Below are 20,485 nucleotides of genomic sequence, written 5' to 3'. Positions count from 1 at the left end.
ATAGGGTATCCCTGAAGAAAGCATCAGGAAGACAAATGCAGAAACCTGACAAAGAGGAGGAAGGAAAGAGTAGATTTTAAGATCAACTAGTGTGTAAATTTCCTTGAGGGGGGCTCATGTCTACTAGTGCTATTGTACGGTAATCTCCCAGTGCTTAAGACAGTACTCTGCACCAAGTGAGAACTCAATAAATATCAACGATTAATTGGCATTGGTGAAAGAGGGCAGAGGGCAGAAGGGATAGTGGATGTTGGAGGCTGGCTAATGGAGATGGAGTTGAAAGGAAGGCTAACTAGTCCTGACTGTTAATTTTGTTGTTTCTGAAAATCAAGCTTATGATGGGACACTCGTAACTTTATATGTTTGGATGTTGTAAAAAGACTGGGCACTGCCCGTTGAGGAGTAGGCAAGAGAAAGGATTTTAAAGCACAGAGGTAGCAAAATGCCAGTCCCACTGTATCCTGTTGAGAGGCGGAGACGCCCCATCGACCCCTGGTTGGAAGGTAGAACTGAAGCAATGGAAGCGGAGTGGAAAGAGCATGGGTGTGGGAGTAACAGGACCTTTGTTCAAATCCCAGTTTTTCCAGTAGTCCACTGTGGAATCTTGCTGGGTAAATTCTTTGTCTCAGTTTCTTCACCTGAAAAATGGGGATAATGTTCTCTCTCCTACCTACACTGTGAGCTCCATGTGGGACAGGGACTGTATCGAACCTGTTTATCTTTTATCTATCTCAGAGTTTGGTATAGTGCTAGGCCCATAGTAAACACTTAAGAAATGACACTTTTATTATTACTAGAAACAACAAGAGGGCGGGATGGCTTTTCTCAGTTGCCCATCCCAAAGTGGCCCCCTTGCCCCAGCCAGAGCCCAGCTCACAGCGGTAGCTTATGCAGCAGCTGGTGGCCGCCTGGCTGCCTGGCATGGCATCCTGGATCCCATGTACAAGGGCTGGCCCTGCCCCGGGGCCAAGTCTGCCCTTTGGCATCCACACCAGTGAGAGCCTGCCCAGCCCCTGTGCCACCATGGAGTCTCCAGCCCAGGTGGCTCACGGAAGAAGGGAAAAAAAGGGGGAGGGGTCCTCTTTGAAATAATCCCAATTGGAACAAGCTCTTCAGCAATTAGTCTTTTCCAGGAGCTTCATTCTGGGCCATTTCACTTTGCTTCCACCCCAGATTGAAACTGAAGTGAATAGCAGCACAAGTGAAGCAAGGTGACTCAGTGGAAAGAGCCCAGGTTTGGGAGTCTGAGGTCAAAGGTTCGAATCCCAGCTCCACCACTTGTCAGCTGTGTGACTTTGGGCAAGTCACTTAACTTCTCTGGGTCTCAGTTCCCTCATCTGTAAAATGGGGATTAAGACTGTGAGCCCCACATGGCACAACCTTGATTACCCTGTATCCTCCCCAGTGCTTAGAACAGTGCTTGGCACACAGTAAGTACTTAAATACCAACATTATTATTATTATTATTTGAATACTTCAAATTAAGGGAAGTTTTATCTTAAACTCTCTAGGCATTCAGATGAACATATGGTCAGGACCTGAACTGTTTGCCAGGGAATGTCCAGTCTTTGACAAATGTCTGGTAAACACCATCATCATCCTGAACAAATGTTTGATAACTTGGTGGTTGCATCTGTATGAATGAATCCTTTTTTGAATACACTTTTCCTATGGAAAATGTCTTGTTTGAACCATATCCACCAAGGAAAACCTAGTATATATTTAAACCTAATATTAAGAGGGATTGTGTCATGTTTTTGGTGCTCTCTCACCTTTCTACTCTCACTCCCTACTAGAAGAATTGTGGTCTAGTGGAAAGAAAACTGGGCAGGGAGTCAGGAGACCTGAGTTCTAATGTCAGCTCCACAAACTGCTTGCTGTGTGACCTTGAGCAAGTCACTTAATATCCCTGGGCCTCAGTTTCCTCATATATAAAATGGGGATTAAATACCTGTTCTTTCTCCCTTTTAGACTGATACCCATGTGGGATGGGGACTGCCTACTAGGCACAAAGTAAGCATGTAAATAATACCACTATTCTGATCTCTGGATGCATCATCCTCCATGCTGATGACATCAATCAAACCCAGCCATGTGCTTCCTTCTTGCTACACAGCTGCATGCCAAAATTTGATCTACTAGCACCTAAACAATGCCTAACTTGTAGCCTCACCAATTTCAACGTATCACTTTGTAAACACAATGTTCTAAAATGCCACTTCACTTATGGCCTGGTCCCTCAAAACCCATTTCCTAACTCCCTTCCTCAACCCTCCTACTCAAGCACCACTCCACTTATCCAAGGCTGTCTTCCACTGTCCTGGACCCCCTGCCAGCCTCCTTATCCTTAGATGCAAAGTTATAAGCCCACTCCACTAATCTCAAGTGCCTTGCTTCCCATTCCATCATTGTTCTCACATCTCCAATCCCCAACCCTGGATCATGGCCACAGTCCACTTTCTCAGTTCCCACACCCATGCAGCTGAATATGGCTACAGACATCCAGGCTCCAGGCCAACTTCTGCCACGACTAATTCACTCTGATGCACTCAAACTGCTCTATTTTCTGCTCCACAACTCTACTATTCCTCCCACATTGACTTCCATGCTCAGCTCACACCAATGCTTGCAAAACTTTGAATCTCTCCCGAAGCCCCAGGCCCCCTCCATCTCTTCCACTAACCCGTGGTGACCTTGTCAATTATTTTTGTTGAAGAAACTGAAGCCATCAGGCAAAATCGTCTACAAGTCCCCTCATTGCCGCTTGAAAAATCTACTGCTGCTTCCTTAGTTTTCTCCTGCTTTTCAGCTGTTTGTCAAAAGCTGATTTTCCTGCTGATTCTCTAAATCAAATAATCAATTAATGGTATTTTAATAAATGGCCATTATTGAGCACTTACTGGGTGTGCAGAGCACTATTCTATGGGCTTGGGAGAGTTCAAAAGAATAGAGTTGATAGGCATCTTCCCTGCCCACAAAGTGCATGGAGTCTATCTACTTTCTTTACCTGTGCCTCTGACCCTTCTCGACCTCAGAGCTGTTTCTGACACTGTGGACCATACTATCGAAGACCTGGAGCTAGAGAACAAAAAGGAGACTGCCTCTTGAGAAATAGCTGGGAGGCTCAGTAAATTCAAATACATCAAGGCAAATTTTCATGTGCTTCTGTGTTACTCTTTGATCTAGTATCATGATCTGCACAAAGTAGGTGCTAAATAAATGTCATTGATAGATTGCACTGCAGCAGGAAGTACTAGGATTAGATCGCTTTATCATTAATGGCTAAAGATCACACACTGTTTGTCAAAGTTACATGGATTCTGGGAAAAATTTCAACCTGCCAGTATCTTGTTAATAGTAATATGGATAATGGTGATACTGGTAATTTTTAGCGCTATGGGTCGAACACTGTTCTAAGTGCTGGGGTAGAGACAAGCTAATCAGGTTGGAGACAGTCCCTGTCCCACATGGGGCTCACAGTCTTAATCCCAATTTTACAGATGAGGTAACTGAGGTACAAAGAAGGTAAGTGATTTGCCTGAGGTCACACAGCAGGCAAGTGGCAGAGCTGGGATTAGAATCCAGGTCCTTCTGACTGCCAAGTCCGTGCTCTATCCACTATGCCATGCTGCTTCCCAAGTAGACACAGCCTATGTGTGTACAAGGCACATTCTTGGACTTGAACAGGTCATAAATAATACAGTAGACATAGTTTCTGCCCTCCAAGGTATTACAAATAAACCTACTTAAAAAATGCTTTCATCTTACTTTACCTGTGGATCAAAAAGAAAGTAGGGGCGTCCGCTCCGCAGCTGAAGAGCAATGAACTCCTCTTGGTTGCCAGGTGACACGGCAAAAAAAATTAAACCTTCAGGTTCCTTTGTTCGAAAGCTGACCTTAATACCTGGTTAGACAAATGCAATCAGAGAATCAGAGTTTGATGCATTGTGAATTCTTTATGTTCATTATTATTTATGATTTCATGAGTACAGAACACAGAATTACCATGCTGAATTCCACACACTGGTGTTTCTGTAACACCCTAAGACCCTGGGTTTCAGACATTCATCTGGCTTTGATCAGAAACCACGGGTATGTCAATGGCTGAGGTTTTTTGGGTTTTTTTGCAGGCAAATATTCTTCAATCAATTGGTGCCAGGATTCAGTTCCTGCTCTTCAAGGTTCCAAACTATGTAAGGCAATTCCAGATGAAAAAAGAATTTCTATGAAAATATCATTTCAACCCACAATAGAGAGTCAAATCTTAGAGAATTACCCAGGCAGTCAGTAACGCCAAAAAAAAAAAAGCCTAATTTTTCAGTAGACATTAAGCTCCTTGTAGGCAGTTATCATGTCTTCCAATTCTGTTATACTGTACTTTCCCAAGGATGGTGCCCTGCATACACTAAGTGTTCAATAAATACCAATGATTGGCTGATTCTCTGAAACTTCACTTGCAAAACTTTAGATAAACATGCAGATGCCAGCAGCCAGAAGGGAAGCATCAGTTTATAAACTTAGAAAGATTTTCAGTGTTCAGGCACCATTGAAGGTCCAGGGACCTTGCTTATAATTAAATTTGTTAAGAGCATTTAGTAACCCCATAGGCATATGGGTTCCTAACAGGTCAAAGAGGATAAAAGACCCTTCTTTACAGCTATGATGGAAAAGAGGTCATTTGTGAAGCTTCCAGTTGAACCAACTTCATTCCCAAGTTCAAAAACTAAATTTGAAAAAAAATAAATAAAACTAACACAATCTAGATAATTCAGCAGGTCTTTGTTGGGATTCTTTTGGTCAAAATACTTAATTTTACTTTTTTAAAAGAGGAATTGAACATCAGTAACATTGGTTGACTCTGGCCCCGCCAGGAACCGAACCTGGTCAGGAAGGAAAGTGGAGAGATACAAGAGGGCTGCATTTCCACCGGTCCACATGCCTCAAATCCAAGTAACCCCACGGGAGAGTCGGAGGGATGGGGAACAGGCCAGTTAGCATGGCCTAGTGGATAGAGCATGGGCCTGGAAGACAGAAGGACTTGGGTTCTAATCCCAGCTCTGCCACCTGTCTGCTGTGTAACCTTGGGCAAGTCACTTTGCTTCTCTGGGCCTCCATTACCTCATCTGTAAAATGGGGATTAAGACTCTGAGCCCCATGTTGGACAGGGACTGTGTCCAACCCAATTAGCTTGTATCTACCCCAATGCTTAGTACAGTACCTGGTACATAATAAGCACTTAACAAATACCATAAAAAAGTCTGTTGAATTAACAGGAGAGTGGAGACACAGGAGGGAAAGGAAATTCTTGAGGCTTAGGCCAAAAACAAGAAAGCAGAAAAAGGAAACTCTAGAGGTAAAGGAATGTACAAAGGCTTGATGAGACAAACTGCTCATATAGAGAAACAGAGTGGCTTAATTCATTCAATCATTCAATCGTATTTATTGAGCGCTTACTGTGTGCAGAGCACTGTACTAAGCGCTTGGGAAGTACAAGTTGGCAACATATAGAGATGGTCCCTACCCAACAGTGGGCTCACAGTCTAGAAGGGGGAGACAGAGAACAAAACAAAACATATTAACAAAATAAGTAGAATAAATATGTACAAGATAGAGTAATAATAAATATGTACAAGTAAAATAAATAGAGTAATAAATACTACAAACATATATACATATATACAGGTGCTGTGGGGAAGGGAAGGAGGTAAGGCGGGGGGGAGAGGGGGAAGAGGGGGAGAGGAAGGAGGCAGCTCAGTCTGGGAAGGCCTCCTGGAGGAGGTGAGCTCTCAGTAGAGCCTTGAAGGGAGGAAGAGAGCTAGCTTGGCAGATGTGTGGAGAGAGGGCATTCCAGGCCAGGGGGATGACGGCTGGGGGTCGACGGCGGGACAGGCGAGAACGAGGCACGGTGAGGAGGTTAGTGGCAGAGGAGCGGAGGGTGCGGGCTGCGCTGTAGAAGGAGAGAAGGGAGGTGAGGTAGGAGGGGGCGAGGTGATAGAAAGCCTTGAAGCTGAGGGTGAGGAGTTTCTGCCTGATGCGTAGGTTGATTGGTAGCCACTGGAGATTTTTGAGGAGGGGAGTAACATGCCCAGAGTGTTTCTGGACAAAGACAATCCGGGCAGCGGTGTGAAGTATGGATTGAATTGGGGAGAGACAGGAGGATGGGAGATCGGAGAGGAGGCTGATACAGTAATCCAGACAGGATAGGATGAGAGCTTGTATGAGCAGGGTAACAGTTTGGATGGAGAGGAAAGGGCAGATCTTGGCAATGTTGTGGAGGTGAGACCAGCAGGTTTTGGTGATGGCTTGGATGTGAGGGGTGAACGAGAGAGCGGAGTCGAAGATGACACCAAGGTTGGAAATGGAAATATGGGCCTGAGAGTCAGGGGACCTGCAATCTCAGCTCCACCACTTGCCTGCTGCGTCAACTTGGGGAAGTCACTTCACTTTTCTGTATCTTGTTTTCCTTACCTAAAAAGTGGGGATTCAATACTAGTTCTCCCTCCGTAGACTGTGAGCCTTCTGTGGGATAAGGACAGTGTCTGATCTACTCCAGTACATCTACCCCAGTGCAGTGCAGTGATTACCACATAGTAAACACTAACAAATGCACAGTTATTATTATTAAATACCTGGAAAAAAGAGAAAGCCATTCTGCTAGGCTACATAATACTGTTTTATAATAATAATAATAGCATTTATTAAGCGCTTACTATGTGCAAAGCACTGTTCTAAGCGCTGAGGAGGTTACAAGGTGATCAGGTTGTCCCACAGGGGGCTCACAGTCTTCATCCCCACTTTACAGATGAGGTAACAGGCACAGAGAAGTTAAGTGACTTGCCCAGAGTCACACAGCTGACAATTGGCGGAGCCGGGATTTGTTCTTGCCTTTCCACAAATTCTTAAGAGTTTATGTTTGGTTTCACTTCTTGTAACAAGCAAACCAAAGCACTGAATATTTAAAACACCAGCATATTTAAATGTATTGGGTAAATATAATGTATGGTGTTTTCCTTATTTCAGACTCTATGCTCTCTGAGGTCAGCGTCTATGACTTTGTGCACATTAGGAATGATACATATTGTGGGTACTTAACTTTAAATATTGATAACAGTCTCGATTGTTTGGTAAATGGCACTATAATGAAGTATAAAATTCTAAAATAGGAGTGGGTGAATTTATTTCTTTATAGCAGATATGAAGATGGTAAAACTGCTCATCTTGGAGAAAGAATCAGTCAGCGGCATTTATTGAGCACTTACCAGGTGCAGAGCACTATACTAAGCACTTGGGAGAGTATAATAATAAGAAGTTATTATTATTATGGGACTTGTTATGTACTATGTGCCAGGAACTGTGCTAAGTGCTGGGGTAGATATAAATTAATCAGGTTGGACACAGCCCCTATCCCCCATGGCAGTCACACTCAATCCCCAATTTACAGATGAGGTAACTGAGGCCTGGAGAAGTGAGGTGACTTGCCCAAGGTCACACAGCAGACTTGTGCCAGAGCCGGGATTAGAACCCAGATCCTTCTGACTTCCAAGCCCATGCTCTATCTACTAGGCCATGCTGTTTCTCCTTGCAACAGTGTCGAAAACATTCCCTACCCAAAAGGAGCTAGAAGGAACTGAACAAACTAAGACATTCCATAATATGGCCTTAAAGGCCCTTAATACTTTTTAAAAGTTAGGAACTGAACACTGTTGTATTCAATATCTCTATCACAGACCAAGAGGCAATTTATACAGTGAATCCATAAATCTTTGTTATTCTTGCAAATATCTGTTTACTACCTGGACAGCTACTGAGTCAAACTCTTAAAAGCCAGTTGGCATTATTTACCAGCTCAAGATTTTATAAGAACATGTTGGTCTTTTTCTGGCCCAAATTAAGTATTTTGCTTGTTCACAACATCCAAGAAGTAAAAGTGAACTTCATCTGAGGAAATCTCTCAATTAAAATATATCATATTTAATTAATTCAATGATATTCACTGAGTGCTTACTGTGTGCAGAGCACTGTACTAAGTGATTGAGAGACTACAATACAACAGATTTGATGAACATGTAAGTGTCATCATATTTGAGTAAATTTTAAAAAGAATTAGTAAATTCCTCTGTCCCTCTACTTTTTTTATACTAGGTGTTCTCTGGCATTCATTCCTTTGTTATTAGCAACTTTTGAACATTGATAAGCTATTGGTTGTCTCTGCATAAAACAAAACCAACACAAGTTTGAACACAAATTTACCTAAAACATTTAGTGTTCTTAACTTCAAATGAAAAGGATTTCATAAATAGTTTGTTGTAATGTGTATGGGAAATTTTACTGTATGTACTCAAACACATACAAATAAACCCAACTTATTTCCAGACAACATATGCACACTTCTCAATATAGAACTGTGATTCCTAGAAAATTCTGCAAGTTGTGAGAAATAGACCATTCTTCTTTCCATGCTTCCACACGCATCGGTTAGCTGTAAAATGTTCTGTCATCTCCATGAATACTCTACAAATTCAATTACAATCAGCTTAACCAACAGCTACACAATAATTACTATAATATTTCATCTATTATACAAATATTCTTTACTTTGAGCTCGTAGCAGAATTCTACTGTTACCTTGGATTGATGACATGGCAGGCTACAATAGGATCTGAATGCCATTTAACACCAATTGGAGTTTTCAATTTCAACCTAAGGACTTGCAATCCATGTGAACCTGCTTATTTAATAGAGAGAACTAAAGCTAGATGATAGGCCTTCATTTCTGATTCCTCAACTTTACTAATTTCTAACTTGGAAAACTTCATAAAATATAGCATAATATTTAATAGAGCTAATACTATCAGAATTTTTAAAGCACAAGTGCATTTTAAAATAAAATTATACAAGGACATGCAAGTAATTATGAACCTCTTCACAGAGTCTACACAGTATTGTAGACTGAAAATAAGTCTGAAGATGACTAAGTCCATACACCCAACCTCATGCGGTGGAGGATTTCCACAGCAATTCCTCTGCTTAAACAATGCACTTAAGTAGCGTGGCCTAATGGAATACAGCAAAAAGCAATGAGAAGCAGTGTTGCCTAGTGGAAAGAGCATGGGCGTTGGAGTCAGGAGGATCTGGATTCTAATCCTGGCTCGGCCACTTGTATGCTGTGAGACCTTGGGCAAGTAAACTTCACTTCTCTGTGCCTCAGTTACCTCATCTGCAAAATAGGGACTAAGACTGTGAGCCCTATGTAGGAGAGGGACTGTGTCGAACCTGATTATCTTGTATACACTGTGGTATTTGTTAAGCGCATAGTATGTGCCAGGCACTTTACTAAGCACTAGTGTGGATACAAGCAAATCATGTTGGACACAGTTCTGTCCTACTGTGGGGCTCACAATCTCAATCTCCATTTTACAGATGAGGTAACTGAGGTCCAGAGACAGGTCACACAGCAGACAGGTGATGGGGCTGGGATTAGAACTCATCAGATTCTGACTCCCAGGATCATACTCTCTCCACTATACAATGCTGCTTCTTGTATCATCCCATTGCTTAGAAAAGTGCTTGGCACATAGTAAGTGCTTAATAAAAACACAATTATTATTCCATATGGCTGTAAGAACTGGAAGCCCATGCAGGTTTTCAAGCAGTTCTAGAAACTTCAAATAAGAGTCACATTAGAATTGTAAGCCAGAAGCAATTCACCAGCACTGAGGCAATATTTACCGTAACATAGCTTCACTGGGCATGGCATGATAAAACAATGGATAACAGCCTGATACCAAAGCAGCTGTTCACAGTAAATTGAAAGGGAACGTACACGAACAGGGAAGAAGAAGGAACAGAGTTTTGAATGATCCGAGAAGCAGACTGAAACAATGAGCTACAGCAGGTGGGCTGTTGGAAGAGTACCTCAGTAGATACACCAGACTAACACTTTTCCTCTCCCCTGGAATGTCTTCTCCCCTTAGTTTCACCAAACTACATTTCAGTGTTCGGTTCTTGTAGGACAGGGAGGATGAAGTCCACTTCCATTGGGAAAATCATGAACAACGTAGTTTATGGGATAATGAGGAGTTCATTTGGAGTTTAAATTTTCAGTGAGTCAATCAGATGGAAATGTCCCAAGCCAGGAGGAAGTTAAACATTTCAGAGCAGGTGCAAGGTAAGGGCTGGAGGTGTAGATTTGATATTCATAATGAAGAAATGGAAATTGAAACCATGTGAGAATAAAGATGAGAGAAAAAAACACGAAAGAAAAAAGGAGGTTGGATATGAATAGGAACAGGGAAGAAAGAGAAAAGTGTTATCTTTCTAATCTGGGTAACTAATATTTCTTCTGGGTAACAAATATTGCAAAACTTTGAAACCAGTTTGAATTAAGAGAAAAATGTTACAAAATCTTTTTTTAAAAAATCACATTATTGTAGCAAAGTTTACATCCTCAGATTTGCAAATCCATTATTTTATCTATTAAGACTATTGACCATATCTGAAAAAATTAAAGCTGTCAAACCATCTGAATAATAAAAGGGAAAACTACTCAGGGGCTTTTCATTAGATACTTTCCATACATTTCTTAAAACTTTCAAACTAAACAAATAACATTTGTTCAAATAGGTGGACCTCATTTTAAATTGAACTAAGAAATGAAAAAAAAAATTGGAATTAAGAACACACAATTGTCACTGAGTGGTAACTTTTTAAATATTAAAGTTACTTTGCTCATTCATACTAAAAGTGATGATGAAATGTCGGTGAAGTTAAAGACTGACATAATTTTTAAATACTTTCTACATATAGCCACGATTATTTAAAAGCTAGTCAAAGGGCTAGATAGGTCAAACTTATAGGCTGTTTAAGTTTATGTATAGTGATAAAATATGAATTGAGAAGGGAAAGAATAAATGAATGAATAGGACAGACAGCATTTTTACAGTAAAATTTGGGGATAGAGAAAAAGGACCACCTTAATTTACATTTGTTATTTTGTTTTCTCTTCTAAAATGACTAATTTGATACCTATTTTTATTTTTTTGCCACCCTATTATACTCACTACTGGTAAAACAAACAGGACATTTTAGCTTTAATCTTCTTACTACATAACCCAAATAACTTCAGTCATGTTTGCATTAATGCTGCATTAATCATGTTGTTGCGTATTAATGAGTTTTCAGGCTATGCTAATTACTGTCATAGATTCTGCAGCAGCCCATTAAATATACAAATTACAGAATTAAAGAGCCAGAGCTCTTCATGATTAATCTCTAAATGGAGAAAAACTAATGATGTCTGTACAAAGTTTCTCTCCACTTTTGGCTGACTGAGCCCAATGAACAATCAATTAGAGTATTTGAAGAAGAAGAAAATTGTAGACACTAACCAATATTATGTGGTGGTTTCATCTAGTAAGAGAGCATGTTTATAAATTTGGTCTAAAGTGCATTTCAGTATTTACGCCTTCATCTTTATACAAATGTCAAGTGTAAAAACAATCACAGATTGATCAATCCATTTGAAGAAGCGGGCAACCATAGGAATACAGTAATCAGTTTTCTTTAATAAGGTCCGCTTAGCTGAAGCTAAAGTATTTACAGTACACTCTGAAGAAAATAAAGCAAGGAAATTAAGCAATATTTGAAGGAATTTTGTCATTTTCTATTGCTTCAACAAGACACTGGTTCCAAAAAAGGCCCACTCAGGGAACAGCCAGTTAGAACACAGACCAATGAGGACAGAGTTGACGAAGCTCTCTTCTATTTACCACATCTACAACATCCAGGACACTGTACCACAAAGTCCTTAAATTCCAAATGATCCCAATTCATTTTAACAGTGATAAGGACCATATTATGACTTGCAGTTCCACCAAAAATTTCACCTATTTCAAAGGGTTTTCAAGGTACCTCTGTCCACATCCCAAGGTATCAAACAACTGAATACTTAACCAAGTGCAGCTTACATGTTGCACTTGAACATGCTACACCTGCACTCAAAGGGAGATCTAGAGCCATTATGCTAATTTTTAAAATCCCATTTTTTATACTTAAATATCTAATCTACTCTAGATTAGAATCAGATCATTAAAAAAAAAAACTTTTTGAAACCCTAAACTTGTCTCTGGCACTAACAACTTCACTGCTACAAACCAGGCAAGATTAAGTTCAGAGGAGATGCTGCCCATAAAGAAAGCCTCTTCAGTATTCAAGATTTCTTACAAGCAAAAAATAAGACAAAGATGCCCTGAGTATCTTTTGACTGAGCCTCAGATGTTCTGGGTGGCAATTTAAATATGAACCTTTTGTCTCTTTAGCAGCAAGAGTACAAGCGCAAGATTACACAGGCAGAAAGTAATTAAACTGAGAGAAGAAAGAAACATGACTTGAACTGGATAAAATACAAATACATCAAAATTAAAGTCAGTGTAATGAGCTGAAACACTGCAAATTTAGACAACAGCACATTAGCCAAAGCAGCAAAACCTCATCATATGGCATCAAGGCAGACAGAAGCACAATAAAGTAGAAATCTAGCATCAAGCAAAGGAGCTATCGATTAAACATTGGGCAAACTGAACAGGAGAATAACTTTAAAAAGCTAATGAATGGCTAGATATATACAACAGACCAAAGTGGAAATGTACAATGAATAAAAACTCCACATATAATATATAAAACATTAGCAGCAAAAATACAAGCCAAAAGACCCAGTAGTTACATTAGAAACTCAGCAACAAATGCAAGTCCTGGCAGAATTTCAAGACAGAGATGACAGACAGGCTAATTTAAAGTTTCAAAGCACAAAAATAAATTTACCAAATACTAATGATCCAAACAAGGAGGCCACATTTGCAAAGAAATCCATTTCTTTCTATAACTTTGGCACTTCCGTTCGCACTAATGCTTTGCAAAGGAAGCACACCAAGAAAATATATTTAATTTAGATATAACTGTACGGAAGAGTTTTTTGTCTCATCTTGAGATAATTATATCTACCAATAATTTTGAATTACAGCTTCATCATTTTAAAGAGGATATAAATTCCAAAACTCAATGAACCATATGAATTGTCATATACAACCAATTATCTGTCATTTTTGTCGATAGCCATAGAGGGGAAGATTCCAATGATTTTGGAAACTTTAAAACACACTTGCCAGACTAAGTTTTCTGTATACATTTTCCCCACTACACAGTCAATTGGAGGGCCTGTATAAAAATGTCTGGCTTCTCAACAGTAGTTTCTCAAAAGTTCATTGACAGGTCAAGCAATCCCACAGACAGCCTTATCCTTGTTCCAGGACAAATTGAAGAGTTCTATGGGTAGCTGAACAGTGAGAACATTTCTCTATGCTCGTCTATACTACATTCACACCAAATGGAAGGTCTCTAAAGCAAAAGTGTTTTACCTTCCTCAATTTCAGCCTTCTGAGGAGGTCCATTAAAGTCATTTGGATCCATCCTCAACATCAAATGGGATCAGTAACTTGGGTGACCACAGATGACCAGGGCAAAGAAACACATGTGGCACCACATGTTACACTGAGCAGGTAATGTGAGACCACATGTGACATTTTCTGAAAGTGTACTGAATTGTGTGATCCAAGGGTGGGTATCTGGGTCCAACAATTGCTTGATAATTCTGGTGCTGTGTTGGAATCACAGAGAAGGAGAGGTTAACTATAAGAAATCTTCAAAAAGGACTTAAGAGCATCCAGCATCATACCTGGACTGGATGAGGACAGCCCCGCTGAAAATTATGCCATTCTCAATAAACCTAGGAGAAGGGCCACTCTTCCAACAGTGAGGATCTAAAACACAGTAGATTTGTGAGCAGCAAGGCAATGCTCATTGCAGTACAGCTTCGCTGGGCAGGATGTGTGAGAAGAATGAATAACATCAGGATACTTAAACAGCACCAAGTGTTGAACTGAAATGGGACTCAACCCATTCAAGAGGGAAAAGTAAACTTCATGAAGGCCCATCAAAGCACATACTTGCACAATGCACCAGTTAGTCAACTACCAGGTCAGACCTTCGGTAGACTGAACAATCTCCCCCGCAGGAGTAAGGCAATGGGTTGCCCTACTTTTGAAACAGTGACATCAGGTCAGGGGATCAAGGAGTCTGTGTTACAACAGTGAAAGTTATGATGAGTAAAATGCTCTGGGAAACCAAAGGGCAAGCATAATAATAATAATTATTATTAATAATAATAAAGTTTGATAAGCACTTACTATGTGCCAGGCACTGAAGTAAGTGCTGGTGTGGATACAAGCAAATTGGGATGGACACAGTTCCTGTCCCACAAGGGCCTCACAGTCTTAATCCCCATTTTACAGATGAGGTAACTGAGGCATAGAGAAATTAAGTGGCTTCCCCCTGAAGTCACACAGCAAACAAGTGGAGGAGCCGGGATTAGAATAGGACATCGGACAGCCTATTCTCTATGAATGCACACACCCCTACGTGATACAAATTCATGGCAAACATAAGGTCCCTCATTTCTCACATCAAATATTTGGTCAGTCTATTTTCTTCAATTACAGGCATTATCTAACACTGTACATTGAGTGATCTTGAATATTTCACCTGGCCGAGCAAATTTTTGGTCTCAAGATAATTTTTAGAAAACATATTCTATGCCAAATAACACCAGTGTTTCTATTCTCTTTCTTGTCTTCCTAATAGCAATGTAAGAACTTCTTGTATGAAAACCTTCAATGCAAATTTATGTTTCCAGCTTCCACTAAGTAGTAGTAGTAGCTGCAGCAGTAATATTAACTGAAAAGTCACTGGTTGTATTGCACTGTATTAAGTGCCTAGAGAGGTACAACGAAAAAAAAGGGATATATTCCCTGACCATGAGGAGCTTACCCTAGAAAGATAACACTGAAATGTGGTACACATAACCAAGTAACAAAATCTAATTTTCAAGGTTATTTTTTTTTCCAAAACTCAGGAACTGAAAATGCTTGGATTTGTCTTTTAAAAGACTAAGTCGTTTTGTAAACATTTCTACCTGGCAGATTCTCAGTTCCCTGACTACTTTTTAACGATAGAAAAATTGGCAAGAATAAATCTATAAGGCAAACTTACCCTTTTGCAACAAAACTAGCTAAACATTTTTTTTTTCCTCTTCTAAATCTGTATGGGCAAAGCTTCCAGTGGGAGGGAACTTATCTTCCAAGTCTATAGCACTGTATTTTCCCAAGTGCTTAGTACAGACTCTGCACACAGTAAGCTCTCAATAAATAAATAATAATAATAATAATGGCATTTATTAAGTACTTACTATTTGCAAAGCACTGTTCTAAGCGCTGGGGAGTTTACAAGGTGATCAGGTTGTCCCACGTGGGGCTCACAGTCTTCATCCCCATTTTACAGATGAGGTCACGGAGGCCCAGAGAAGTTAAGTGACTTGCCCAAAGTCACACAGCTGACTAAATACCACTGATTGATTGATACGCTCCAGAAACCTGCAGATACAGCCTTCTCATGAATCAATATAGAATGAGAAGCAGCATGTCCTAGTGGAAAGATCACGGGCCTTGGAGTCAGAGAACCTTGGTTCTAATCCTGGATACACCATCTGCTGTGTGACCTTAGGCAAAACACTGGACTTCTCTGTGCCTCAGTTCTCTCATCTGTAAAATGGGGATTAAGACTATGAACCCATGTGGGACACAAACTATGTCCGACCTGATTATCTTGTGTCTATCCCAGTGCTTAGTATGGTGCCTGGCACATAGTAAGTGCTTAAAAAACACATAAAATAACTTCCTGAAATAAAATGAAAAATGAGTTTGAAACTAGAGAAGCAGCTTGGCTCAGTGGAAAGAGCATGGGCTTGGGAGTCAGGGGTCATGTGTTCAAATCCCGGTTCTGCCAATTGTCAGCTGTGTGACGTTGGGAAAATCACTTAACTTCTCTTTGCCTCAGTTCGTTCATCTGTAAAATGGGGATTAAGACTGTGAGCCCCACGTGGGACAACCTGATCTCCTTGTAACCTCCTCAGTGCTTAGAACAGTGCTTTGCACATAGTAAGCACTTAATAAATGCCATCATCATTATTATTATTATTAAACGGAAGTTGACCCCCTCACCCTATTAAAGCCATATTTTAAAGTGTCAGTACATCCTTTGAGAAGGTCCCATATTTGTGTTTGTGTAGTTTTCTGTGCCCATCCTTGACAACATTTGCTCCTCTTCACCTGATTTGTATCGTCAGTAAATTCATGCTATTCCTGGCATTTTTACAGAGATCTTGATCATTTCCATCTGTGCAGTATGCCACACTCTAATAAAGAAAATTCTGGAAAATACTCCAGATGACAAGTAAGAACTAGACAAACAAGTCTGAGCTAAGAGTCAGTGAGGACAAAGAGCCAAGAGAGAGAAGCAAGGAGGATCAAATTGAATGCTGTTACTGCACAACTGTTAATTACAGTCTTAATTTATTAATTTCTGCTTTTATAGTTAAAGCATTTTCATTTCTTTTCTTAGAGCTCTTACTAGACCAGCAGCATACCAGAAGGATGATCATAAAAGGACTATGGTCTGTATTTAAAGGCAAAATGGTTGAGTCAGAGTTAAATGGTTTGTGTGTGTGTGTGTGTATACAATCTATATATCCTATAATCTATGCATTCAAAGTCACCAAAATGTATGCTTTCATTATGAGTTTGGGTTAGAACAAAAAGGCAGAATTATGGAATATTTATTGGCTAAACAGTTGCTGCCTAGGCACAGCACTGGATCTGGGGTTAATGCTGCAATCAGCGCTTTTCTTAACACAGGGTTCTGCAAGAATGCAATAGTCCTGCATGAACAGGAGAAGTAGGTAGTATATAAATATAGATTTATATCTACATATCTGTCCTTCATGCCCAAAGATTATGTTACTGCAAGTGAAATCTGATTGAAAAAATAGTCTCTCCCATGCAAAAAAACATGTTTTCTAGTCTCTAACCTCAATGGTATGAATCTAAGGAACTGCTTGGCCACCAAGGACACCTCCAAATGACATTATCACTTCAGTCAGGACAGTAAACTCCCACTAGACTGTAAGCTTGTTGTGGGCAGGGTCTACCAACTCTGTTATATTGTACTCTCCCAAATGCTTAGTACTCAATAAATCCCATTGATTGATTGAGATCATCCTGTTTAAAGAAGAGGAGAGGCATGGACTAGAATTGTTTTTGCAGTAATCAATCAATCATATTAATTGAGTGCTATGTACAAAATGCTTGGTATAACATGGTAGCAGTTTCGATGGAGAAGAAAGGGTGGATTTTAGCAGGCTGCATGAAGCCATTCCACACTAACTTTGCACTCACATTTACAGGTCTTGACTCTGTCACAAAATTGGAGGGACAGGGACCTGACCTGTTTAGGATCTTTGGGCTGCTTGGTCTCTGATAGCAGCCTTTTGAGCTTCACAGGAAATAAATAGCAAAGTAATCACCTGAGATGTCTGCTCATAGTCAAATTCAGAATAAAGTAATACACCCTCATTTTCCCCCGTCCTTTAGGGCATATATAGATTTACAAGCTCTACTTTTCATGAGTTTGGGTTATTTTATCTTATTCATTTTATTTTTTAAAATATGAATGATAACAGTGCACAGCCCTAATTCTGAATAATGATTATCAGGAAATCATTTTCCTTTAATAAATCACAGATAGCTCAAATCCTTTTTCTTTTCCCTTTCAGAGACTCATGGAACACCAGGAGACGATGATTGATTACAATATTTGTATTGTAATGAATCAGATGATTGGCTATCTCATACTGGTTACCGGGACATAGGAGCTATACATTGTATTCTGTCTTCCAAAGTGAATATAATGGCCCTTTTACTGCTTAAAATACTTACGAATTCAAGTGGGCAGGCCACCCACTCTCTGCTAATAACTACTGTTAATCCCATAATTATTCTCTAAGTTTGTAAGACTTAAAGATTTGCATGTTAACAAATTTGTTCAAATTCTTAGTGAAATATTTTACCAAAGGAGAAAGGAGTACACGTCTAATGGTTACTTCATTAAGAGAAAAACGAAGAGCAGATATGTAGGATGGGCCGGGTACTCAAGTATGCCCCAGCCGCCTTTCTGCAACAGAAAAAATAGTGAATGCAATTGTCAGAGTATCTGTTGGCATAGGTTACGTGGACCCACATACCACTGTTTAGAAATGAGGTTTCACTACTGTTGTACATTACCAGCTCAGCAGAGAATGTGTCCCTCATTCCTTAAAAAAAAAAAGAAATTAAACTCCCCTGTCCCCATGGCACCAAATCAATCAATGGCATTTATTGAGTACATACTGTGTTCAGAGTACTGTACTAAACACTTGGGAGAGCACAATGCAACCAAGTTGGTAAATACAATCCCTTCCCAAAAACAGCTTACAATTTAGTGGAGTGACAGACATTACAATTAACTACAGGTAAAGCAACTGGCAGAAAAGAAGGATTTTTACATAAGTGTTGTGTGGCAGGGGGTAGGGCATCAAAGTAATTGGGGATACAGACCTAAAAACACAACAGTTCCACCAAAGCTCTTAGGGTAATTCTCAAGAAATACCAAGGAAGAGTCATAAGAACGAGGTCCTGAAATATAGTCTCTCCACTGGTACTGAAGGAATCCTTACATTACACTTGTCTTTGGTTGGACAGGAGGAGACTAGGTGTCAACAGTACACCCCATGTGTACTGCGGTGACATGAAATGGAGTAACAACAACAACTGTGGTATTTGTTGATTGCTTGCTATCATTATTATTATTACATTTGTTTAGCACTTACTATGTGTCAAGCACTGTTTTGAGTGTTGGGGCAGATATAAAATAATCAGATTGGATACAGTCCCTGCCCCATACAGGGCTCACAGCATAAGCGGGGAGGAGAACAGGTATTTAATCCCATTTTTACAGGTGAGGAAGTAGGCGCAGACAAATTAAGTTACTTGCCCAAGGTCACAAAGCAGGCAAGTGTTGGAGGTACAGTTAGAACTCAGGTCCCCTAACTCCCAGATCTGAGCTCTTTCCAACCAGAAGGAGACTTGGGCATTTTCATAAAAGAAGGAAATCTCAAACTATATAGTTTAGTGAATGTTCAGCCTCCTACAAGATGGTTCTCCCAAGGCAACTAGTGATGATGATTGAATCCAAGACAGAAGGACCGAAAACCAGCAAAGTACAATAGTAGTCTAGAAAAATAACTGTAGTATGTTATATCAACTATGTTAACAGTTGTATAACTTTTGCAAGACTGTTCAACCAACTCAATCAAGACTGAAACTAGTAGATGGATATTAGACATTGATTGTATAGAGATGGGAAGCAACAGAATGTATGAATGAGGTAGCGATAAATTTGTAAACGGAAAATGTGCAAACAGCTTTCATTTGTATCATCTTTGTATATATATGGAGACATAAGCATGTACATACATGCTTAGGTATGTAATTACGTATATTAAATATTAGATAATCAATTTTAGATTGTGAGCCCCCAGAAGGACAGAGATTGTGTTTAATTCCCAGCTGTGTATTCTTTTCCAGTGCGTTGCACACAGTATGTACTTAAGAAATACTAGTACTACTACTATTAAACACTTGGACATGTGTGCATTCATATTTATGAACATAAATATTTCACTGATTTATCAAAAGGCTGCCATAAAGGTATGCTATCAACTGTAGTAACTGCTAACAGCAAACACATTTCCAATATATGATTTTTGATCATTATTATTCAGTATTTAAACTCTAAAAGTGATCTTGAGGATTGAATAATAAGTCATCAGAACTATTCAGGACTAAATTTTGGCAGTTTTCAAGAAAAAAAAAACTTAAAAGGCTTAACAACCACATGGTAATCAAGAATTATTACACTTGCTACATTATAAAACACTGAGAAGTGGAGGAAGTGCAATACAAACCTAGCAAAGAAGTGATTTGGAAAAGGCTTAAAATAGAGAAGCATTAGCTCTATAGATGGAAGAAACCTCTTGGGAACTTAAATTTTGGCCTGTTAATTATCTTCTTTTTCCCAGGGTAGATTTAGGGGAGCAATATATAAAAACTTTGATTACTAATTATTAGTGCTTTTGTAATATCAATCTTTGAAGAGTTCCTTGATTAAGTCAATTCACCACATTATGCTGTTGGCAAAATATGTAAATAAAGTGTTAATAGAACAATTACATTTAATCTAATAAAACTTTAGGGACAGAATTAGGTTCAAGTATGTTTCTTCCCTATTGCTTTAAAATTTATGGTATTCCCTCCAGGTCACTTAGTCACATAAGGATGATACGCAACCTCTAAATCTAATGTAGGCTGATGAAATTTCAGCTTCCTTCCCTAGAAATGCAGAGTAATGACTATAGATTCAAAGTGCCACTATTACCACAACTACTGAAATAAAAGCATACGTTCTGCCAATCAATGTTGATCAGATATCAGGTCAATTTGAT

General features: G+C 39.5%; 1 protein-coding gene across 1 annotated transcript in view; it reads right to left on the bottom strand.

Annotated features, from left to right (window-relative positions):
• Nucleotides 1-20,485, bottom strand: part of USH2A (usherin) — a 443,094-nt gene that overhangs the window by 278,111 nt on the left and 144,498 nt on the right. The window contains exon 23 of the mRNA XM_038760847.1: nt 3,774-3,904. Within this exon, the coding sequence (XP_038616775.1) occupies nt 3,774-3,904 (131 nt within the window). The remainder of the gene's footprint in view (nt 1-3,773; nt 3,905-20,485) is intronic.

This window comes from Tachyglossus aculeatus, chromosome 19 (genome assembly GCF_015852505.1).
Source record: "Tachyglossus aculeatus isolate mTacAcu1 chromosome 19, mTacAcu1.pri, whole genome shotgun sequence".
Taxonomy (NCBI): Eukaryota; Metazoa; Chordata; class Mammalia; order Monotremata; family Tachyglossidae; genus Tachyglossus; species Tachyglossus aculeatus.
The sequence above is the reverse complement of the archived record's forward strand: the minus strand, read 5'-3'. Positions and strand labels throughout refer to the sequence as shown.